The sequence below is a fragment of the Erythranthe guttata genome, chromosome 10, assembly GCF_056151865.1.
Source record: "Erythranthe guttata isolate IM_541 chromosome 10, IM_541, whole genome shotgun sequence".
Classification (NCBI taxonomy): domain Eukaryota; kingdom Viridiplantae; phylum Streptophyta; class Magnoliopsida; order Lamiales; family Phrymaceae; genus Erythranthe; species Erythranthe guttata.
This window is the reverse complement of record NC_142542.1, coordinates 17,336,397-17,362,500: the sequence shown is the minus strand read 5'-3', so window position 1 is coordinate 17,362,500 and position 26,104 is coordinate 17,336,397. Positions and strand designations below refer to the sequence as shown.

The 26,104-nt window shown below is 32.3% G+C and overlaps 2 protein-coding genes across 5 annotated transcripts in view; both read left to right on the top strand.

Moving 5' to 3' along the window:
- The window catches only part of LOC105952265 (BNR/Asp-box repeat family protein), a 3,289-nt gene extending 1,827 nt beyond the window's left edge, over positions 1-1,462 (top strand). For all 4 annotated transcript variants that reach the window (XM_088824559.1, XM_088824560.1, XM_088824558.1 and 1 more), the window contains 7 exons: positions 1-23; positions 200-296; positions 394-471; positions 563-788; positions 882-1,105; positions 1,241-1,304; positions 1,424-1,462. The exon at positions 1-23 is cut by the window's left edge and continues 105 nt beyond it. In XM_088824559.1, coding sequence (XP_088680685.1) covers positions 1-23; positions 200-296; positions 394-471; positions 563-788; positions 882-1,105; positions 1,241-1,264 — 672 coding nt within the window. In that variant the 3' untranslated portion in view covers positions 1,265-1,304; positions 1,424-1,462. The remainder of the gene's footprint in view (positions 24-199; positions 297-393; positions 472-562; positions 789-881; positions 1,106-1,240; positions 1,305-1,423) is intronic.
- Positions 1,463-18,179: 16,717 nt separating this feature from the next.
- On the top strand, positions 18,180-22,576 carry LOC105952324 (protein SUPPRESSOR OF MAX2 1A). Its single transcript, XM_012975867.2, has 3 exons — positions 18,180-20,205; positions 20,322-20,631; positions 20,747-22,576. Exons 1-3 carry the CDS (start codon positions 18,890-18,892, stop codon positions 22,319-22,321), a joined length of 3,201 nt encoding a protein of 1,066 aa, XP_012831321.2. The 5' UTR covers positions 18,180-18,889; the 3' UTR covers positions 22,322-22,576.
- The last annotated feature ends 3,528 nt before the right edge of the window (positions 22,577-26,104 follow it).

The window sequence follows — 26,104 nt, the reverse complement described above, 5'->3', positions numbered from 1 at the left end:
AAAATCGGTCAAGAAGTTCAAAAGTAAGTCGTTTCTCCATTGTTTCGTTTTTCATTAGTAAATGATGAAGTTTTTCGAGTTTCTTGTATTTAAATAGGCAAATAGATGGGATCGTATCCTTTTTTTACGCTCCTCGTTTGATTTATTTTTAACTAAATATTTCAGCGTTAATTGAGTTTTAATTTGGTTTAATATGTAGATGGAGCGGATGTATGAAGCGATCGGATGACGGTGGGGCCACGTGGTCGGAAAGAGAACAACTTCCTCCCGGCATATTGGGACCGATTAAAAATAAGGTTTAACTGAATTTGTGAATTTGTCTCTATTAATTAAATATTATTTGAGTTTTATAAAGTCCCTTTTGTGACTCGAAATATATTTTTTCGTCTTTAGCCAATCTTGCTAGAAAACGGGGACTTGCTCTGCGGATCTTCGGTCGAGAGCTGGAATTCTTGGGGTGCATGGATGGAGGTTTCTTTAATTCTATGGAGAAATCAACCTTATATAATTTTACAAATAATTTTTATATATTTTTTAATTATTGGTTGATTTTTTTTTTTAGATAACTGCGGATTTAGGCCGATCGTGGAGAAAATACGGGCCGATATACATTCAAAATAAATCTCTAAGTGTGATTCAACCCGTTCCTTACAAAACCGCAAAAGGAAATTTACGTGTTCTTTTGAGATCATTCGAGGGTATTAATAAAATTTGCATGTCCGAATCGAATGACAACGGTCACACATGGGATTACGCGAGGCCAACCGAATTGCCAAATCCAAATTCAGGTTTTAAAATAAAGCCCTCGTTTGGTTAGCAAGATAAATTCATGATTGATTAAATAATTACGAATTATATAAATATTTTTTTTTTTTTTTTAGGAATTGACGGAGTCAAGTTGAGCGACGGGCGTTTAGTGCTTGCTTACAATACAATTTCGCGGGGTGTGCTAAAAGTTGCGGTTTCTATAGACGACGGTGACACCTGGCAAGATGTTGTCACGCTAGAAGAGAACGCGGGAATGGAGTTCTCTTATCCAGCTGTTATTCAATCAAATGATGGATTAGTACACATCACTTATACTTATAATCGGACACAAATCAAGGTAATAATCAAACGATCGTGTTTCTTATTTGATTTATTGTAATTGGATTCTATTCGAACACTAAAAACTTTATTTGTTTTAATCGATGAAAATTGAAAACTGATTTTTTTTTTCTGCTTATGTTTACCTTTTCAGCATGTTGTCTTTCGACCTAATTGATTGAACGGAGCGCGTTCGGGGAAGCATTTTTTGCGGAAAGGTACTTTATTTTCGGCATCGAAGCGTATTAAATACGTATTTACTTTCATTTGTATTTATATATTATTCATCAAGACGATGTTTTTGTTAATTATTAAAGCCCCGAATCTGTAAATTCAGGTTCGTGTATTATAAACTCTCTTTGGAGTCATTCCACTTTGGGCTTTTGCATCGTAGACCTGCAAAAATGGATCGGGAGGGGTGCCCCCAGCGATAGCACTCCGACGCCCAAATTAGAATACCTCCAAGTCTCGTAGAGCAATATCGTAGAGATAAAAGTGTGATATATATATATATATATATATATATATATATATATATATATATATATATATATATACTGAAGGGGAGTAAAATATTAAATTCATTTTTTGTGCATAAGATTTTGAAATTTGGACAAACAATATACTTTGATGCATGTCATATTAATTTAGCTTAATATGACATATTGAAGGGGATTTCGCGTTTTTGGTACAAACTTAAGCTGAAATTGGGCCATGCCCATAGAGGCCCAATATATACCTTAGCTCAAGCTCGAAAGCCCATTACTCAAGGTCTCAATTTACCTCTCTGAAAAATTATCTGAATTATATTTATAATGTCGGTTCAATTTTACTAATATAGTTCTGAATTTGAACGTGATTTATTAGTTTGTTTGGCAAATTCAAAACACAGAAACCGTAATCTTTTGAGTTAGTTTTCTAGTTCAACTTGAATCAGTTGATGTCGGGTGGTAAAGTTATGTCGAATGAGTTACTATTTGAATTTTAGATAACTCGAAACATCGAAGTAGTTGTCAATGTTCGTCGATTTATTCATATCTTTCTCGTCCGACGTCCAATCTCGATGATTCAAATTGGATTAAAAAACTAACTGAAAGAACTACAAATTCCATATTCAGAATTTTCCAAAATTCACATTAAAAATGGTCAAGATCACATCTAAAGTTGAACAATATTCTCAAAACTGAAACGACATTTATCACAATCCAATTTTTATTACAAAGTACCTCTGTAAAATTTCATCATTCAAAGATTGTGTACTAGAAAGAATACATCATAAGGGGATTTACATATAGTTCTTTCTTGTGTGATGGGTTTTTTGGTAAATACTTGGCAAATGGAGTTGGGATTAAAATTTTATTGGAATTTGTATTTGGAAAAATTGGATTGAAAAGTAAAGATTAAGTTTGCCTATTTATTTATAAATTATTATTTATTACTCCATACGAGTTATGAACTGTATCACCAATTTAAAATTATAATTTGCCGACCAAATCAAATCCAAATAGAACTATCAGCTTCGGGATTTGGAATATGCTATTCTTAGACGTGGATAGGACTGAATAAGAATCCCTTTTTATTTCATTTTCAATATTGTTTTTCATATTTATATAGAGTAAATTACAACAACCCTAATGTATGGTTAAATTACAAAAACCTCCCTCTTGTTTGGGTAATTACAATCACCCACCTCAACTATAAATCTTCTTACATGTCAATTCTTGCGGTTTCAAATTTAATGGAATCTTTGACATTATATGAAATATTATCACTTTTGTACCCATTTTATCCCATTCGAACTCCACATTTTGAAGCAAGATGATCATAATATATGTTTTTTAGCTTGTATATATCAAATTGTGGTGCATCAGAAACTGTATTTTTATACAAAACAAGTACAAACTAGAGCACATTCCGCAAAATCTAGACGATTATGTTGAATTTGACACCATAAGGGTGGAGATGTAAGAAAAAATCATAGTTGAGGGGCTAGATGTAATTATCCAAACAATAAGGATTTTTCGTAAATTGACCATACCTCAAGGACGTGTTTGTAATTTACCATATATATATATATATATATATATATATATATATATATATATATATATATATATATATATATATATATATATATATATAAGATTCGAAATACCACTACATTAAACTAGCATCGATCATTCGAATAACAAAAGCTAGTGTTGGTGAACTCTTCTACTTAACGATATGTTACAAGATAATTAATGTAGAAAACTCGTCGTTCGTAAGCACTTAATTATTTAATGACGTATCGAAAACCTTAACTACGAAAAAAAGCACTTTTTAAAAGCGTGTGAGCTAAAATTATTATGGTATGTTCCTTTGGGTGGAAGGGTCTACCTACAATTCTGTTTCAACTTTTAAAAGCAGAATATATATATATATATATGGTTTTAATTGTTAATAATTTATCTAGACAACCACTCAATTAAATAAAAGGCTACGTTTATAAAGTGTCTTAGCCAATTTCTTTAATTTGATCTAACCTTAAAAATATCAATATTTTAAAAAAAGAATGAGCCCCCTATGATCGGAAGTGGAATGGAAAAAAGATTTGGGGAAAATTATAGTTTTCATCCCTCAAATTTGTACTGATTTTATATTTGGCCCACATGTTCATAAGAAAAGACATTGTGTGTCCCTCATGTTTCAATAATTTAACACTTTCAGTGATTTTCATTAATTTACCGTTAGTCCGTCAGTTAAGACAGTAATGGGAACACACTTGGTTCTGTTAGTACTACTAACAAAGTATTAACGGAAATAACTAAAATTGTTGAATTTCTGAAAAATGATGGACCAAGTATATTTTCTTATGAACATAAAAGGACCAAAACTGAAAATATATTTTTTTTTTTTTTGAGTAAGTGAAATATTCATTATGTGGTCATAACTTTTGAAGGGTCTTTTACTCTTTTTTTTCTCTATGGAGCATATGCCATTTATTAATATTCTTTATTAAGCAAATATTTTGGCATCGTATATTTTCCATATATACTATTTATTATTTTGTGGGGTGAGTCGGATACCACAAGTGAATTGAATTGATTGGCCTTTCCGTTTTAAGTATCTTAAGCAATGAACTTCTTTAATAACATAATAATTCATGGACTAATTTGTAAATAATATTTTTTTTTTTACAAAATAAACAAACACATTTATAGGGATTTTATAAATTTGACATGAAACTATTCTACCCAACATGTTATACATCAAAAGTCAATTAAAAATGATGTGTAATTTCTTGTGCAAGCAAAAAGGCTATGGCCATCTTTTGTTTGACTAGAGATTCCCTTACCATATATTGTCAATCTCATGGAAAAAGCAAATCCACTTTCTGTTTATGGTCTTTGGGTCTATGAGATGCTACACCCCGATAAAAATACGAGTGATTTTGAATTATAGATTTATAACACTGAATGTAGCACCTACAAAACCTGGTCTTTGTAAACATGCAGAGAGAATTAAAGTACACATGATTTGAGTATAATATATATATATATACAAGGATGGCCATGGGGGTACGGGGCGGGTTTTGAAAAATTCGCACCCGCCCCGTACTCATTACAAGTCAATCAGCTAACGGGATGTGGATTATCGGGGTATCTGGGACGGAGCGGATACTCGGTGGGGAGTGCTAAATTGCCAACCCTATATATATATATATATATATATAGCATGATTTAACTAAATATACATCGATAAAGTGTGGTGGGGTTTGACTAACACAAGTGAAAAGAGTTTATGGGCCCTAATGTCTCTCAACAAAACATCAATTATTAGCCTTTGAGTGAAGTTTTTTTTTTTTTTTTTTTTTTTTTTTTTTTTTTTTTTTTTTGAGATCAAGTGAAGATTTTATTTGATCATAAAATTATTGATTGAAAAACTTTTAATTTGAATAGGGAAATAGGCCTATTGGAAGTCATAATAGTCGAATAATGTACTTATGACAATAGAGAAAGTTTCCCATTTATTTATGTTTTTTTAGTAATCTTTGTAGTGTTGTAGTAAGAACAAACAAATTAGTGAGGAAAAGTGCTCTATATATATATATATATATATATATATATATATATATATATATATATATATATATATATATATATATATATATGAACTAAAATTATTGAGATGTATTGTATTGTTACAATTTGTATGCTTCAAATATGGGCATAATGTTTTAGACAAAAACAATCTCAATTTTCACATTTACAATTAGAAACCTTTCAAGCCACATAAGTAAATCCAAATCAAAATTTTGAGAATGTGAAAAGGAGAGGGCTAAGTAAATAATTTGAAAGAGATCTTAGTTGGTTTTTTTAATCAAAACTCATAAATTATGTAACACGGAATGGCGATATGGAAAACGGGGAAACTGCATGACGGATAATTGAACTGGGGGAAAACGTGTAAATATTAAAAATATAGGGGTGTATTTATAAATATCCTATATAAACATATATAAGTTTTTATCCATATAAATATATTAAAAAAATAACTATTATTATTAACTATCAATTTGCAGTTGATCATTAAATCATGTAAATAATTCGGAAAACAACAAAAATATTTGAAAATTAGCTAATTCAAGCACATTTCTTCAGAAATTTGCAAAATGGCCCATAAGGTGTCCGGCAGGTGTCCTCGAATGTCGGACACAAAACGTGTCTGAAACACAAATACTTTAAGAAGTTAAAGTTTTCGCACTAATTTGTCTAATTAAGTACAAATTAAAAGAAATTAAATGAAACTCGATACAAAGTCAGGTCCAAATTTGCCTAATTAACAGGCCAAGACTCAAATAAAATTATTTGTTGTTATATCTCAACTCTAAGTTTTTTAGGTCAAGTCCTGAAAGTCTTTCAGTGTAAATTATAAATGAATTAATTGGAATTAATTATTCCAAATATTACAGCAAAACCTGTTAGTGACGGCAAAACCTACTTGTTATGTGTCCAAAAGATATTTAATGAGAGCTGTAATTGATGTTATTTGTCCATAAGCATTTATTGAGAGCCCCAATTGTCCAAAAATTAGGTTCTCAAGACTTTATGCAACTATCACTATAATAATTTAAGAAGAAAAAAAATTGTTTTAATTATTTGTACCCTAATTAGAATTCAAATTATCATTAAATAATATTTTTTTCAACGTCTTTTTTAACTCTAACAAACAAATAAAAAGGAATAATTAATGAAGAGGAAATTAGTAGGAAGGATAGTACAGTTATACTTTATACTCCCTCTTTTCTATAATAATTATTAAAAAAAAAAATTGTTCCATATTATTTGTCACTTTATATTTGTAATACTGCTTTAAATGCATTTTTTCCTGTTTTAACATTATTAATTCAACTCTAAGTACTAACTCAAGATTATTTTAGCCTTTATAATATATTTTTTTTCTCTAAAAATAAAATATATTTATCGGCATTTTTAATACTTGTGCACAACTGAAAAAACGACAATTACTTTAAGAGCAGAGGAAATATTATATTTAGTGTTGAATTTAGAATACACAATACACAATAACATCCTACATAATTAAATGATTTAACTCGAAAACTTAATGGCACACTTGGATCTTGATTGACTTTCCAATTCAATTATTAATTTATATTTAACAAAAGAACTATCAACTTTGTCAAATTGTCGAGTGGTCCAAATTACTTTCCTAGTTATGGAGGCAAAGTCCCCCTTAATACGATGACAATTGACACTTAGAAAAATCTTTGATCACATCCATTGAATTTGGTAATTAATATTCATCAAAATAATTATAAAAAAAATGAAAATGGGGAATTTGGGAATTAATGGCAATGATCATTTGCGGGGCTTCTTTTACCATAAGGGGTGGTCTAGTTGGTGGAACAAGAAAACGAGTAATCATTTGACTCGTGTTTAAATTCCTTTATTAATACTTTTTAGGTTAAATTCGTCATACCTGATTAATTTATGTAGTCTGCATCTAACCTGTAATTTGCGAGTTATTATACAATGACATAATTTACCAACACATTTCGAATAGTTCCATACTCTCTTATCAATAAAAAAAAATATTAGCGCATGTTTTACACACATTTATACATTTATGTGTTTGATTATATATAAATTCATGTTGATATTGATTTACTCTCTACGTTCTTTGGTGTTATACATATATATCAAATAAACGTATTTTATGATTGACGAGAGAGAACTCGTAGTCATTCGAAATGTAACAATTAAGTTTTGTCCAAAAGAGTGATAATAAAGAAATTTAAACTTGTAATGAAAAAAACATCGTTCTTTTTTACTTCACCAAGTAGACCATTCCTTAGAAATAGACAGAACATTTCTCCCTAGCTGTTAACACTAATGACTTATGAGATGATATTAGTTTGTTCCTAGAAAAAAGTAATGTGTATAGCAAATTGCATGCAACATGGCCGTATAGCATATTTTTTTTTCCACTTGATTTAAATAATGTTCACACAAACAATTGAATATTCAAAGTCAAAAAGGGCTATATTGGACTTAGACGTTTACATTGGTCTATTTCCTATTGCCTAGATGTATCACTAGGCTATAGAGATCTAAGATTTTGGTAATCATACTAACATTAAAAATTAGCCTTATTTTATTATTAATTATAACTAATTGATCTCAAAAAGTTGTGTCTAAACTAATTCTCTTAATAGAGATAGTATCATTGAAATATTAATATTCAAATTATTAATGAATATTAAAAAAATAGTTTTATTTTTTCGGCAAATTACGGCTACCCCTGAGGTATGGTCAAATTACGAAAAAATCTCTCTTGTTTGGGTAATTACAGTCACTCCCTCTTTTTAAATACTTTTACATAAAATTTATGTAATTTGGTTATTTACCGAACCAAATCGAATATTTATTTCGGTAAACAGTATGAAATGTTGGCGTACCGAAATTTCGGTTCGGTTTTACTAAATTAACATTCATAAATTTACCTCTGGATGGGTCTTTTCGTAAGATAATACATAATTAATGGGTGACTGTAATTACCCAAACATTAACGGATTTTTGTAATTTGACTAACTCAGGGGTTTGACCGTAATTTGCCCAACTTTTTTATATCAAATATATATTCATATGATATAGTTGGAATATGGCTCCTTCGACCCTACGTACACCCGGTAATAAACACCGGGTGGGTCTTCTGCTGCCACGTGTCTTTTTTTTATTTTTCTAAAATCCCTAAAAGTAAAACCTAGCGGGAGAATATATTATAAAATAAAAAAGGATACGTTGCAGCAGAAGACCCACCCAATGTTTATCACCGGGCGTATGGTCGAAGAAGTCGTTGGAATATGACCATATGGTAGTTGATGAAATTCAAATTATAGACATATGGAATAAATATTATAGTTATGACATATATTTTATTGTAAGTGAATTTTAACAAAATAAATTACTTCATAATTATTTACAAATAATTAAAAATGAAAATTAGTAAAAAAAAAAAACTATTGAAACCGTGTTGAACCGGTTCAATATATGACCCGTTCTATATCGTGACCGGTGTCAAAAACCAGAGTGTAATTACATATTGTACTGGGGGTAAAACTGTAAAAGAGCAAATCGTATCATAAGATTCTGTAATATCTGTAGCAGAAAAGATAAATTTGAGACAGAAATGCGTGACTACCGACAGGTTATTAATGTAAAAAGTTGTTCTGTGACTCACAGTTTTCACTTTCGCTTTTATTATTCTTTTATTTTATTTTATTTTTTATTTTTTATAATTGCTTTATATTTATTCATTCGTGGTTTTTTTTTTCTCTCTCCTCATCACGCCTGTACTTTTCATCTTTGTTATCCATTTATCATGGGATTCTTATGTTCGATTCAATATAATTAATTAATTAATTAATTATAATCAATTCAGCTTCAATTCCTCGGCGGATCATTATCATAGTTATAAATATAAAACAATACTCCATTAAATTAAAAATTCTTGATGTAAGTTCTTATATCGGCAATTCTTGTAAAATCGTTTATAATTTTTAGGTAAAAATTACGATCAACACCTTGATTTAAGGTCCAATACGAAACCCCTTCACTATGTATTGTCATATACGTTCATTTTTACTGGGTCGAATTTATCTATTAAATGATGGATTTTTTTGTAAGAAAATACATAGTTGAGCAGTGTGTTTGTAATTACCTAAATTAAAAGGATTTTTTTCATAATTTTACCTTATCTCAGGGGTTTGAACGTAATTTACCCTATTTTTTTTAGAAAAATTGACTTTTAATTTTGTGCAATTTTACTATCATGCATCCATGATTTTCTTTTCCAATTTCCTGATTAATTTCTTACAAAAAATATCTCTATTTAAATAAAATATAGGGTATATATAAGTAATTGACTGATAAAAGTTATATATTATTATATATTGGATTAAACTGTAATTGATGTAGGGGGGGGGGGGGGGTGAAAAGTTGGTTCCAGCACGAAAAAACTAAAAGGCAGTAAAAAAGAGGCAAGTAAAAGCGTGCGTTACTAAAAGGCAAAAAGGAGAATATGATGATGATTTTTGATTGTGATTACTGATTACTGATTTGTGAAGACTTCTCGAATGAAACATCTACTTTACAACAAAGTTCTAAGAGCCCGTTTGGCTAAGCTTATTTAAAACATCTTATAAGCTCCTACATCTGATAAGATGTTTTAGGAGCTGATAAGCTGTTAGATCTTATTTTAAAAATTATTTTTTAAGGTGTTTGGATATGTAGCTTATAAGTTACTTTTTGTTTTTATAAGTTATTCAGGTGTTTGGAAATAAAAGGTCTGTTTATTGCTATAATGACAAAAAAATACATGACGCCAGTATAATTGTTAAACTTATTTGACTCAAATACTTTTGTTCCTAAAATATTATTATAATATTTACAAATTATTTTTTCAAATAATAATAATAATATAAAATAAAAGTTGTAAAAGAAATATAATTTTTTTTATAGATGAAAGAAATATAATTTATTATGGAGATAATAAGAATATTCGTGTGTTTTTATATACATATAAAATATAAATAGAGAATACTATTTTTTACAATTATTATGATAATTACGATAATTATATTTAATTAATTATTAATCTTTATTACAAGAATACGTTGTTTTGATAAAATATAAATATTATTAGTATTCATGTAATATAATAAAGTATTTGAGGGTAATTTTGTATTTTAAGTGTTTTAGTAAAGAAGCAAATAAGATCTTAAAGAAAAAAAGGTGGGGTAGAGGTACTTTTTTAAAAACATCTTATAAGCTCCCTAAGAGCTTATTTATGGAAAAAATAAGATCTTTTGCAATTTTTTTACCAAACACCTTTTAACAACTTATAAGCTCCTAAACATCTTATAAGATGTTTTTAGGAGCTTATAAGCTTAGCCAAACAGGCTCTAATTCTAACCAATAGGAAAAAAAATAAAAATAAAATCACAAGGGGATACTATTTCTTTTTTTAGGATAAATTACATTTATACCCCCTCGGATTATGTCTAATTTCAGTCTCACCCCTATGGTTCGAAAAATGTCACATACTTTCTTATGTCTAAGTATTATCTAACAATTAACACTATTTAATTATATGTGGTGATAAATGCAGGACGTGTTTTAGTAAATGTAGCACATTTTATTTTAGAAAATGAAAAGCTAATATATATCCCATCTTATTTTTTCAAATCCATTTATTGTAGAAGTTTTTAAGAATGTTATTTTGCCGGAATATCACATGAAGACTTTTAGTAAACGTAGACACTTTATTTGAAAATTCATAGCCTAATATATCTCATCTTATTCTTTCAAAATATTTTTTATAAGTCTCCATGACATTACTTTGGAAGAAAATCACACAATTAATCATCATTAATCACCAAGAACGGGGAGTTATTGGTTTTGGAGGATGATACGGCTGAAAGTGAGGTAACAAATTCATTTCAGTGCGAAAGGAGTTTCATGTTTTCTGTACCAAATTTCCATTTTTCTGTTTTATGTTCCATATTTTATAATATATATTAATTGTGTTACTAATTTGGACGAGGATCGTCTCAAGACGTTTAAAGAAGTCGATTATAGTGAATATTTTTCATCGGACAAAATATTTTGTAGTATAAACGAATTTTAACGAATTTAAAGAGTTTCTTCATATGTGTCTGAGATTGGAAATTGTAGAGAGTAAATGTAGTTATGTAGACAATTAATGATAAATATTGAATGAGAAATAATTTTTATATTAAAATGTCTATAAATTCTAAAATACATTCTAAAATAGGGATAAAAATTAAAATTAAAAAAAAATGTCTTACATTTACTAAAAATGTTATGTATTCATGATTTCCCGTTAAGGGTTGTTGACGTTTTTTAAAGTTCTATTTTTACCTTTAATTAAATATTGAGTAAATTACATTGTTTCATTGGAGGATAGATTTAATTACATGCGGATCATCCTTCATATTTTAAAAATATTACATACATCTCCCTCAAAATTTGTTTAAACTAAAGATTAATTTTAAAATAATTAAATAGTATTTTATTTTTGCCAAAACATATTCACATACCTCTCACACTAACTTACATAGTTAGGGGTTAGTACTACATTTTATTTTATTTTTTATAGTAAACTTCATGAGATAGACCCAAATAAATAGTTATACATGTTTTCTTACTATTTTCAAACGTTAATTAGAGTTCATTTTCTCTTATTTATTTTATTTATGGCGGCCGGTTGCCAATACTTCGATTAGCTGACTTCTCATCAGCTGAATTCCTACCAGCTGACTCAATTAATTGGCTAACATTGTTCTACTGTGTCAACTGCACGACGACAGGTTACCGAAGCTCTGATTAGTTGACTTTCGATCAACTTACTTGATTAGTTGTCTTATTTTTTCGGAAGTGCTGGCAAGTTGGAATTATAGTTCGTCTAATAAAATTATATATATTTTTTGTTTAGTGAAGATATTAAATAAATTAATGAAATATAAGGCCTCGTTTGCTTAACAAGATAAGATTAGCCAAGATAAGATTAAATAATCTAATGAAGTCCAATTGTTTTATTGGGCATTGGAAGGTCCAACAAAAAACATGCTTAAAAGGCAAGATAAGCCATGCTAACATAACATTTGCGGGTCGACCCGACAAGTTATTCGAGATATCAAACATCCAACATAGTCCAACTATTTAATTAGTTAATCATGGATAATCTCCCCAACCAAACGGGACCTAATTGTATTATTGGCTTTTGGAAGGTCCAATAAAAAACATGCCTAGAAGGCAAGATATAAACCATGACAACATAGTATTTACGGGTCGACCCAACAAGTTATTGGGATACCAAACATCAAACAAAGTCCAATAGTTAATCTCTCCAACCAAACAAAGCCTTAATATATTGGATATTATGGAAAATAACACCAAGATATTAATAACCTAAATTAAAAGAAATCAATTAATTAGATTGTCTATCTTTAATAGTCAAATTTTTAATTAATTGCATCAAGTTGTGCAAATGATTCCCCTACAATTTCAATTTATGCTATGAGTATTAGACGACAAACCAAGATATACAACATTTGAAAGAATTTGTTTCAACGAATTGAGCATCAAGTCTTTGAATAAGTTAATTGTGTTTTCTAAGTATTAATTGACATTACTAGAAATATTAGTAATAGTGACATAATTATATTGATAATATTATGCTTAAAATTGTCATTGTTATTACATTTTTATTGTCATTATTTTACGGGCATCAAATTGAAATACATAAATTAGTGTCGTAGGTATAGTGACGAGTGACGACAATAACAAGTTCATTGGATCCGATATTTTTAAGTGACGCTTAAGATAGATGAACTCATTAACAGTTCCAATCTAAAAAAATTTGATTTTGAAACAAGTTTTATATCATTCTAATGTTCCAAAGTTTGACTGCGGAGATTAAAATTATTTAATCACTCGATTTTTGGGTTTTGGGTTTTGAGTTTCGGGCGTCAGGCTATTGGGTTTCGGGGTTTCGAGTTCGATTCTGGTTTCGGTTTCGGATTTTCAGGTTTCTGATTTTCGATTTTGGTTATTTTCTAAAATATTAATTTTGATCATATCCGTCCAAAATGCAAAATTTTAGTGCCGATAATAATGAAATTGATTGTTATTTTTTTTAGAATTAAATGATAATGTTATCTCTTATTGAATTTGTATATAATAAATAGGGTAAATTCCACTTTCTCCCTTGTACTTTGGCTCGATATCACTTTACCCTTTTTACTCTCAATTGCATCGTTTTGCCCCCTTATACTTTGGCTCGATGTCACTTAACCTCCTTCTACTCTCAATTGCATCGATTTGCTCCCTTGTACTTTGGCTCGATATCACTTTACTCCCTTCTACTCTCAATTGCATCGATTTGCCTCCGCCATTAGTTTAAACTGGGAGGGGTGCCTTTAAACTGGGAGGGGTGACTTTTTTGTAATTTTCAAACTTAGATCAAACCGTGTAAATGTCAAAAGTGTGAAAACTAACGGCGAGGGTCACATTGAGAAAATTTTCAAGTACATAGGGGCAAATCGATGCAATTGAGAGTAGAAGGGGGTAAAGTAATATCGAACCAAAGTACAAGGGGACAAATCGATGCAATTGAGAGTAAAAAGGGTAAAGTAATATTGAACCAGAGTACAAGGGGGCAAAGTAATATTGAGTCAAAGTACAAGGGGAAAGTGGAATTAATTGCCCTAAATAATTACTCCATCTGTTCCATAATAACTGTCTCTTTTTTAAAAATATTTTTGTTCCATATTATCTGTCACTTTAGATTTCCAATATTACATTAAATATTTTTTTTCCTATTTTAACCTTATTAATTCAACTATAAATATTAACTCTCTCTTATCACATCATTAAATAATTAAGGTTATTTTAGTCTTTCTAATATATTTTACCTAAAATCAAGACATATTTATGGAGCTTCTTAATACTTGTGCAAAGCAAAAAACGACACTTAATATGGAACGGATGGAGTATATGATAATAGAAGTAATTGAATCTGATATTTCCCCCAGATACAAGGCACTTTTGACTTTAATATCAAATGTAGACTTTTTAGCTAAGTAGTATTATTATTATTATTATGTATAGCACAAAATATTTAAGCAAAATGTGTTGCCTTTTTTAAATGCACTAAAAAGGCACAAAAAAAGAAAAAAAAGGTAAATGGAAAAAAGAAGAGGAAGAAGAGTAGGTGTGAAAAGGATGGTGGCCGCGCTAATGTGCGCATGCCCTTTCGGAGCCGTTTGCGTGCGAAAAGTTGAAAATTGGTTTAAAGGCAAACATGGACTAATTAATTATTCCACCCTCCTACACTTGCCTACTCGCGCGTGTTAATCACGACTTCCAAATTAGCTCATTCTATGTGCAAATCATTTATTATTATTACACTATTTTAGATGTATATTTATTTATATTTTATTTACGTACGACCGTTTTTAAATTTGTAAGAGCATAAAATGTGTAAGAGCATCTCCAACAAGGGGAGCTACATTACTTAGCTAAATGTAAAATTTTAGCTATTGTAGAGTATTGTATGTATCAACTTTTAGCTACTTAATCTAATAATACTTTTAGTGCTCGTTGGGTTACTGCTATAAAGTTTTATTGACTAAATAGTGGGGGTTGATAACACGTTTGATTGACGAGATTCACACTTTTTCAAACTCACTACTAAAATCAAAATCCGTTATTAAATGCTACTATTTCATTGAATTAGTAGCACTCCTCCCTCCCTTGAGATTAATTCAATAGGGGTTAATTAAACGAGTAAAAGACTATTTTATCATTCAAACTACATGTTAATTTTATTAAGTAAAAGATTTTACAGACTGAATAAATATAATACCATATATTTAACAGATATAATACAAGATCTAATTCAATGAATCGAACATTTTACTATCTAAATTATTAATTAGTCAATAGAAGATTAATTCAATTTCATCTAATCTAAACTAATCGATATAGGTAAGCGAATGGGCTCTTAAAATTTTAGCTAACTATTTTATTGTATTTCAACCTTTTGCATTAAAATAGGAAAAATAGTGGTTGGGGAGATGATAGTTGAAATCTTTTGTCACCTTCGGAACAAATGGTAAGAAAAGATTCTAAAGAGCTAAATTTTTAGCCAATTATCCAAATTTGAAGGCCAATATGTATAATTTAGATGGTATGTAAATATTTAGCTCTTCATTTTGGAGAAGCATCTTTTGAGATGGATAGCTAGAATGTATGAATTTAACATAACCAATTAGAGCTATGATTCTTCTTGTTGGAGATGCTCAAGAGAGCATATATATATATATATATATATATATATATATATATATATATATATATATATATATAAAACAAGTGATAGTTAACAATACACGTGTATAAAATTACATTTGGTGGAGTTCGCCATATGTTGATTCAAATGAATACTGGATACAGTGTCTATTGTACCATGATAATGTTAGTGCAATAAAAATGAGTATATTGTAAATAAATTCTTGTGTTATTTTAAATTATTAAAAAACTATAAGTATTAAAAGTGATTAAATTGTTAGAAATAAGCATTTATTTACATCTTTACTCACAATCACTAACTCCTACTTAATCAAAAACTTTTACAAAATCTCCCATGTGTCTTTTTAGCTGTAATTTTTCTCCGTACTAAATAATTCTTTAGAATTTTGAGGCAAGATAATTTTTTGGCTAACTTTATCCTAACATTAATAAGTAATTAATGAAGCGATAAAGAGAACACAAAGAAAAAAAGATAATTTGGCAAATAATATTTTTGCTCCTTAAAATAAGAGCTAACTAATAACTTTATTTATTAGCGTCAATCAACCTTAAACAACACTTATAAAATGGAGGGACTATAGATTATGATACAATTACTTTGAAATTATGATATCAAGAAGTTTTAAAAGTTTCAATACAACGTATCCAAGAAGGTATATAATCAGATGCTACATCTGGTTATTTACATTGAATGAGTTTCAACCGTAGATTTATATATAATCGCACACACATATTCATGTGTATGTGTTCTTAATTAATAATTATTTAACTAGATTTATGTAGGGCTGTGCGTTGGTTGGTTTGGTTAAAAACCAGTCATAAAACCAACCCAACCCATCCAACCAACTTTGGTAAATATTGGAAACCGTTATCGACCCAACTTACATGGGTTGGGTGATGGTTGAAAACCAATTTAATGGGTTGGTTGGTGGTTTGGTTGATGGGTCATCCATCTAAATATTTTTTTAATTTTTTTTTAATATTTTATTACTTATTACAACGCTATATCTTTTATAAATTAAATGCCACTAGTTCAATAATATTCAAATAAAAGATTCAAAACATTACGGGCATATATATTGCAATTAAACATAAATAGTTCAACAAATAATAATCGTCCAAATATTTAGACTGTATGTCCTAAAATTAAAATTGTTTAAATTAGATAATTAGGTTAGATTTATTGCTTTTAGGATTTTGGTCAATATTAAACAATTTAATAAATGTGATATAAAATAAAAATTTGAAATTAAAAATATTAAATATTTTAATTAAAATTAATAAATAATAAATTAATGAATAAAGTTGGTTGGCCGAAATTAACCGACTAACCAACATTTTAGCATATTAGAAACCATTATCGACCCAACTATACATGGGTTGGTTGACATTATCGACCCAACTTAAATGGGTCAGTTGATGGTTGATTAACCATCAGAAATTGTGGGTCGAAAATGGGTTGGTTGGTGGTTAAAACCGATCCATGCACAGCCCTAGATTTATGATTGAAATCCTAACGATATAAATAACCAGACGTAACATTTATCTTCCCGTATAACTCCCACTCCCACCTTTCAAAGACGCGTAGCCCCACGCGCAAATGTGGAAATGTGGGATTCCACTTTGTCAATGATAGATGAGAACTAAAAAACAAAACAAAACGAGAGCTAAAAAAGGAGTCAATCTATAGTCATTGGCATTTTTTAGAGAGAGAAACTTCAAACGGAAAAATAGAAAGAAAGAAAAAAAGTTAGAGAGAGAAGCAAATAAAGTAGTAATATCTTTACCACTCATGAATCTCCTCATCTCATCCACCCCAAAAAGGTTCATTTTTCTTTCTTTCCTCACCTTTCCATTATCTTTTGGGTTACTTTCTTTTTTATATATATAAATAATTAAATTAAACAATTTATTTTTAAGTACTTTATTCCCCTTGATGCAAGAGAACAAGTGCATATATGATATAACTACCTACTAGTTTTAATTAATTATCCCAATTAAATATTTTGGATTCATTACACTAAAAAGTATGGTGGGTCACTCCCCACGTAGATGTCAAAATTTTTAAAATTTATTTTCTATAAATTGAGATTAAAAAAAAGTTGCAAATTTAGACAGGATGACCGGTTTTAATAGGAAAATTGATGTCGTAGAATGATTGACACGTGAATAGTTTAAATAAAAATATAATTAGGATTCTAATAATTAGAAAAAAAAAAAAAACTCTCCAGCATAATCCATAACCCCTATAACCCTAATTAGCGTGATTTATTAAGAGTTAAGCTTTAAGAGTGCACATGTCAAAAAAATTAGTGCAGTCCGATTTATATTAAATATCGGCTGATTCGCTCAGAATTTAATCTCTAAAAAACAATAATAAAGAAACCTGAAGACAAATATATATGTGTACTAAATAAACATACACTCACGGATAATATCATTCAAACCACAGGAGAAATGTAAACCACATTATTAAACTAATCGTGTGCGAGAAACTCGATTGCGATCTGACGATCGTTGGTAATGAAATTCGAACCTCGGACGGACTATCAGATAAAAAAATATATAAAATTAGCAAGAAAGTACCTAATTGTTTTATTTTAATATTTCCAGAAATCCTTGCAATAGAAAGTACTTTTCATGTTACTATTTCCCATAAATTCCTTTTAATCTCATTTTTTTTTCTTTTTTAACATCCCAATTGAGAAAACAATAAAACAAACACCTCTTTCTCTGACACCTTCTACTTCAACTTTTTAACACCTTTTGGATTTTTGTGCTTTTTTTTTTCTTCTTTTCTTTTTATATTATGCAATTAAATAAAAAAAACAATAAAATTTATTATGACATCACACCTACCTTTTATTTTTTCTTTTCCGCAATTTGTTTTATATTTCATTTAGGGATATTTTTTTGGTGTCTTCAATGAAGAAAGAGATGGGGTTTTTCTGTGTGTTCATTCCTCATATCATCACCTCCTTTTAGAGAGAGAAACAAACTGTAGAGAGAGAGAGGGGTTTGTGTGAAGGAGCTTGTCCGATCTTTCGTTTTCGCGTTGAATTTCCAAGACAGCTTTTCTTCTTTTCTTTTATGGTTTCAGACATTCAAATACCCAACTCATATTACAGAACAAAAAAAAATTCATTTCCAAAAGATAGAGAGAGAAAGTAGAGATCATCATATCCAATAAAACCCAGATTATAAAGATTCAATCTTTGGGTTTTAATTTTCGATTTTCTGATTTTTGAGTTGAAGGGTCTTCTTATTTTTGTTATTCATTTCATAAAATTCAGATTTTTTCTGCAAATTAATTTTTTGTAATCAAGATTGTAAATAAGGGGAAAAATTGTATATCTGTATTTTAGATTTTCTGCAGATTAATTTATTGGAATTAGGAATTCAATATGAGAGCAGGGTTGAGCACTATCCAGCAAACCCTCACACCGGATGCGGCCACCGTCCTCAACCACTCCATATCGGAGGCCGGCCGCCGCAACCACGGCCAGACAACGCCGCTCCACGTGGCGGCGACGCTGCTCTCCTCGCCGTCCGGGTTCTTGAGGCAGGCGTGCATCCGCTCCCACCCAAACTCCAGCCACCCACTCCAGTGCCGCGCCCTCGAGCTCTGCTTCAGCGTCGCCCTCGAGCGCCTCCCCACGGCGGCGGCCGCCGCCCAGACCCAGAACGCCGCCGCCGCCGAGCCGCCGGAGCCGCCGATCTCCAACGCGCTCATGGCGGCGCTGAAGCGTGCCCAGGCACACCAGCGGCGCGGCTGCCCGGAGCAGCAGCAGCAGCCCCTCCTCGCCGTGAAAGTCGAGCTCGAGCAGCTCGTTATATCGATACTCGACGACCCCAGCGTCAGCCGCGTTATGAGGGAGGCCAAATTCTCCAGCCCCGCCGTGAAAGCCGCCATCGAACAGTCGTTGGTTGCTTCCGCCGCACAACCCCACCAACACCACCACCAAATTCCGACCCGAAACGTTAGCTTCGGGTCGAGTTTCGCCCCGAGATTACTTCCCAATACCAGTCAATTGACAACCCCATCTCCGGCCGCCGCCCAATTGACCAATCGGAATTTATATCTAAATCCACGATTGCAGCCGCAAGGGGCATCAACAACAACAACAACAACAACCGGTCCGATCATACTGAATCAAAGAACAGAAGAAGTAAAGAAGGTGTTTGAAATAATGTCCAGAAGCAAAAAACGAAACCCGGTTCTGGTGGGCGATTCCGAGCCCGAATCCGTAGTGAAGGAGTTCTTGAAAAAAATCGAAACCAAGGAATTAGAAACCGACCAGAATTTCAAGAATATTCAGGTTGTATCAATGGAGAAAGGCCTTTTCTTATCCGATAAAAGTCGGATATTATCAAAGATCGAGGAATTGGGAAAGGAGATCGAGAGCAAAATTAGCAGTGGTGGGGTGGTTCTTGATTTGGGTGATTTGAAGTGGCTGGTGGAGCAGCAGCAGAAGCAGCCGGTTGTTTCCGAGATCGGGCGGGCGGCAGTGGCGGAGATGACCAAGCTGGTGGCCAGATTCAGCGGCGGTGCTAACGAAGGTGGCGGCGGTGGCGGCAAAAACAGGCTTTGGTTGATCGGAACCGCCACTTGCGAAACTTATTTGAGGTGCCAAGTTTATCATTCCACCATGGAAATCGATTGGGATTTGCAGGCGGTACCCATCGCTTCTAGATCGCCTCTTCCCGGAATGTTTCCCAGGTATATATTTTTTCGCCGCCTCAAAGTTTCGTTCTTGATATAATCAAAATCGAAACTGTGTCGACAATATTATCATTATCCGATTATAGCTAAAGCGACTCGTTTTATTTTATTAGGTTGGGAGCCGATCGAATTTTGAGCAATCAAATGGAATCTTTAAATCCAATGAAGGCTGCACCAAGTCCACCAATGCCTGGTTTAACAAGGCGTATATCCGAAAATTTGGATCCATCGTCTCAAAAACCGACCGTTTGCCCAAAGTGTATGGAGAATTACGAGAAAGAAGCGGCGAGACTCTCCGCCATTCAAAAATTGTTTTCCGAAGCTAAACAAGACGCGCCTAATAAACCATCTCTGCCTCAGTGGCTGCAAAATGCCAAACTCAACACTACCGATTCTACGAAAACTACAGACGAAGCAACACAGGTATATATATTAATATATATCCGTCTTTCTTTGATTCGAAGGTGTTTGAAACAACTGTTTTATTAATTCAAATTAAATTTACGGGTGACTTATATTACGTATTTTTTTTTAACAGGGACTGCTTTCCAAGCAGAAAACTCAAGAACTGCAGAAAAAATGGCGAGACACGTGCTTGCATCTTCATCCTAATTTCCATCAAACGAATCGCCCCGATCGAGCGGGCCCACCTTCTTTATCGATGACGAGTTTGTACAATCCGAACTTGAACTTGCTTTCACGCCCGCCTTTCCAGCCTAAGTTGCAGACGATCAAACCAATCGGAGAAGCTCTTCAATTGAACACTAGTCAACTCGTTAGGACAGATCTTGTTCTTGGAAGGGAAGAAGAACGAGACAACGCCATCGTGTCCGAAAAACCCGCGAAAGAGAATAATCAAGATCAGGCTAAAGACTTGCTGAGCTGCATCTCGTCTGAGCCGCTGGCGAATAAGTTCCTCGAGAAATTCTCGAACGCGTTGGACGCGGATACGTACAAGAAACTCCTCAAGGGCCTCATGGAGAGGGCGTGGTGGCAGGCCGAAGCCGCCTGCACGGTGGCTGCCGCCATCACGCGGTGCAGATTGGGCAACGGGAAAAAACGTGGGGGCGGGTCGAGGGGTGATGTGTGGTTGCTTTTCACGGGACCCGATAGGGTGGGCAAGAAGAAGATGGCCTCGGTTTTAGCGGAGCAAATATGTGGGGGCCGCCCCGTGACGATATGCCTCGGTAGAAAAAAACGGGACGATGAAGAATTGGATATGAGTTTTCGAGGTAAAACGGCCGTTGATAGAATTGCGGAGGCGGTTCGGAGAAACCCGTTTTTAGTGATCGTGCTTGAAGATATTGACGAGGCGGACGCGCTTGTGCGCGGTAGCATAAGGCGGGCGATCGAGCGTGGGAGGATTACCGATTCGCACGGGCGTGAGGTGGGTTTAGGGAATGCGGTGTTCGTCGTCACGGGGGATTGGTCCACCGTTGATCCGGAAGCTTCTAGAAGCGATCGGTTCTTGGACGAGGATAAGCTCGCGTCTGTCGCGGGCGGGAGTTGGCAATTGGGACTTATAGTGAGAGAAAAAACGGCGGCGAAACGGAGGGCAAATTGGTTGTTGGCGGAAGAAAATGGGCCCGCGAGGCGGGCGAGGAAGGAAGCGGGGCCCGGTTTGTCGTTGGATCTCAATCTTTCGGCCGATGGATCGTCGGTGAATTCGAGCGATCTCACCAATGATTACGAGGATGACGAGATGGATTTTGCGGTTGACCGGAACTTCTCGATTACGTCGGTGCCGCACGAGCTGGCGAGCAATGTGGACGAGTCGATAGTGTTCAAGCCGGTGGACTCGGGGTTTGTTCGGAGGGAGATCAAGAAAACTATATCGGTGAAATTCTCGATGGTCGTGGACGAGGATTTGCCGATTGAGGTTGGGGATGATGTGGTGAAGAAGATTTTGGGAGGTTTGTGGCACGACCGGACGAGTCTCGAGGAATGGATGGAGAATGTTGTGGGGCCCGCTTTCGATCAATTGAAGAAGCGGTTACCTTTATGCGGCGATCGGAGCAAATCGGTGGTTCGGTTGGTGGTGGAGTCGGATTCGAGTGACCGGGGGAAGAGCACGGGTGGTGAAGATTGGTTGCCTAGTAGTATATTGGTGTAAAGACTAAAGAGTTTGTTGTTAAGGGGTGAAAATGATATTTTTTTGTTTTTGTGAGGGTGTTTGTGTAAATATTATAGAAAGGGGGGGTGTTGGGAAATTTAAAGAGATAGATGAAAGGAGTACAATCGTTGAGAGTGAGTGAGATGTTGACAGGTTAACGAATCTTCAACAGCATTCACTTTTTTTCTATTTTTTTTTTAAAGTGTATAATTTTGATATTTATTACTAGTTTATTTATTTATTTTATGGTATTAATAATGTGTTGGTATCAATTGTTGTTAATACTGGGGAATAAGAGCAACTCCAATGGTAGATATTAAAATGAGACATCTAAATTATTAATTGATGCTTGAAATAATACTTTGATACTTCGAAAAAACTTATATGCTCCAACTCGTAGGCACCAAATAAATAATTTTATTTAAAAAAATGTATTAAACATAAATTAATAGATATATTTGGTCCCTATTCCATAGGAAGTTGTTAGAATTTTTTTTCTTTTTACCTTGAAATTGCAGTTCCTAATTTTTAGGAATATTTGATACTTGGTATTTTTTGGTGCATTTTTGCACCTCTAGGAGATGAAGTATCAAAAAAACTACCCCTTTGGTGCTTTCTTTTGAGAAGAAATTTTGAGTTTTGGGAATCAAAATGGAAGTTTTATCATTTAATACTCCATTTGATTCCGCCATTGGAGTTGCTCTAAATGCGATGAATAAAATTGAGGGCATTGTTTAATTTATTTATTTTTGTGGTTTACATATTAATTAATTTAAATTTATTAAATTATTTATTTGTTTTTTTTTTTTGTTTATGAGGGGTATTATGGTCATTAGGACCAGCGACTGTAAAAGACGCGCAGGGGGTGGTCAAGAGGCGGTCGTCGTACTGATTGACGGTCAAAAATGAACTTTTTGGATTGATGATAGTATTGGTGAAAAAAGTGGGGCCCAGGTGACGTCGTTTTGGTGAAGAAGCTCTGCGGAAATCACGTTTTTGCATGTGCAACGTGTCGCGTTCCCCGGGAAGATTTAATAGAAATTAAAAATAAGGGATTTTTATGCAAAAGTCTCCAACCAAGCATGTTTATTTTTTTTGAGATAAAAGACATATTATTAGACGACATCCGTCAAATTCATAGGAAGGTTGAAGCCCTCCAAATAGTCGATACAAGGAATTTTAGCAATAGAATGAGCTAAAGAGTTGCCTGCACGCTTGATAAACATAAAATTACACGAGTTAAAGGTACTCGCAACAAAACAACATTCCTCAACTAGTGATCCAAACGACGAAAATTCAGAACCAAGCATGTTTATTATTCTAGGTATAGGGGACATATCTCTTTCACCAATAAGCCCATCCCTTTAATATTTATTATAACTAAAGGAAACATTCATGTATATCCCAATATTACCCTCAATCATTTATACCCAATTCTTAATTGTAATCCAAATTAATCAATTTTGTCCATAAAAGTTCAATTTTGACCACAAAAATTCAATTTTGACTTTTTTTTGGAGTATAATTTAATATGCTCCAATTTCATCCTTAACTTAATTTAATCTCAATTTGACCCCAAATTTCACAAATTATTAAATTTTGACCCAAAATTTTTTTTTTTTTCAAAAAACTTTTTTTTGCCGCCGGATTCCGGCGTTGACTTTTTAAACTTTTTTTTTTTTTTTTTTTTTTTTTCTTCCGGATTTTTTTTCCGGATTCCGGCGTTGACCGGCGGTCAACGCCGGTCTCCGGCGTTGACTTTTTTTTCTTTTTTTTTTTTCCTTTTTCTTTTTTTTTTTTCTTTTCTTTTCTTCCGGATTTTTTCGCCGGTTTCCGGCGGTCTCTTTCTTTAGTGTTTTTTTAAGTTTTTTTTTTTTTGTTTGGTTTGTTTTGTTTTTCCACGCCCGCCGCTACACGTTGACCGTAATTGTGCTGTCACTGACAGTAATTTAGCGTAATTATACTGTCAATGATAGTTAATTAACGTAATTGTACTGCCGTTGACATTACATTTATGTAATTGTGCTGCCGTTGACAGTAAATTAATGCAATATTATATTTTTTTATTTATTATTATTTTTTTTTATTTTTTTTGATTTGTTGACAAGTCAACGTAATTATATTACTGTCGTTGACAGTAAAATAACTGTAAACACAATAATATTACTGTCAACAACATCAATATTATTATTTTTTTGGGGTGTTTGTTTTGTTCGAGTTATTCACGAAGTAACGTAATAATATTACTGTCTACTATTGTAATATTACTGTTGCTATAGTAATATTACTGTCACTCACAGTAATATTAATTCTTTTGGTTTTTTTTATTTTGTTTACATTTGTTGAACGGACAACATAGTAATATTACTTTATTATACAATAATAATGAATTTTGTTGTGTTAATATTAATGTGCTAGAGATTAATATAGCAATATCAATGTGTTAAACTATAGTTTAGTTAATTTTACTGTGTTTAACAGTAATATAGTTAATATTACTGTCATTCACAGCAATATTGCTGTTTAAACGGAAAAAAAAGTTACAGAAAAAAAAAAAAAAAAAAAAAAAAAAAAAAAAAAAAAAAGTCAACGCCGGAATCCGGAAAAAAAATCCGGAAGGGAAAAAAAAAATAAAAAAAAAAAATAAAAAAAAAATAAAAAGTCAACGCCGGAATCCGGCGGGAAAAAAAAGTTTTTGAAAAAAAAAAATTTGTGAAAAAAAAAAAGTTTTGGGTCAAAATTGAATAATTTGTGAAAGTTGGGGTCAAATTGAAGTTAAAGTAAGTTAAGGATGAAATTGGAGCATATTAAAGTAAGAGGGGTTATTTTAGTCCTTTACATAAATCTGGACCATGTGTGGACTTATTGGTAAAGGAGAATATTGTCTGGATCTCTTTATGAATAAGTTCCCACTGATGGGCTTATTTGTAATATGCCCTAAAAATAATTGGCGCTCGAAACAACACAATACCGACGTTGAAAAAGAAAAATAAATAAATAAATACTAAATAATAGCATCTTTTACCATTTCACCCCTCGATTTCAAGTGGATCCGTTGTTTTATATTTATGATCATATAATTACAGTTACACTTATTAAAATGAGAACCATGCAACTCCGCATAGTGTTTTTCCCTAGTAGATGAAATTTGAATAAGATAGTTGACTTATATATTCGCCACATTGATTGGGAGAGTCAGATGTTACGCCTGATTATTTACACCGAGTGAATTTGAATCATACATTTAATTAAATAACTATTTAGTAAGCACACATACATGTGGGTGTGTGTGATTATGTGTAGATTTACTGTTCATCACCCAGTGTAAATTATCAGGTGTAGATCTAATGCGTCAACCAAATCTTGTCATTATGCCCCCAATGTCAAAAGTTGCTGCTTTTGTCCATCGAACATGGACATTTTATTTTTTCCAATATATATATATATATATATATTTGATTTCGAAGTCAATTTTAATAAATTAATTATTACACAGGATACTACTTTAAACCGTGAATTGTCGTTTCTAACGAGTGAACCAACGGTTCATGAACTGTGTTCATATTTAATAATAACTAATAAAAAAAATTTAACGCACTTCCACTTCCCCTGTAACAGTGACTTATTTAATGGAGTAATAGACAGTAAAAGTCAAACGACTCGAGCCCAAAATCCTTGTCAACAGTTTACAGGTCGAGTTTCTCACGGCTTATGTCTACTTGTGTTTTTATATTTTTCGCTTGGTTTATAAGTTATTGCATATGCCAATAGAGTTAATGTTTA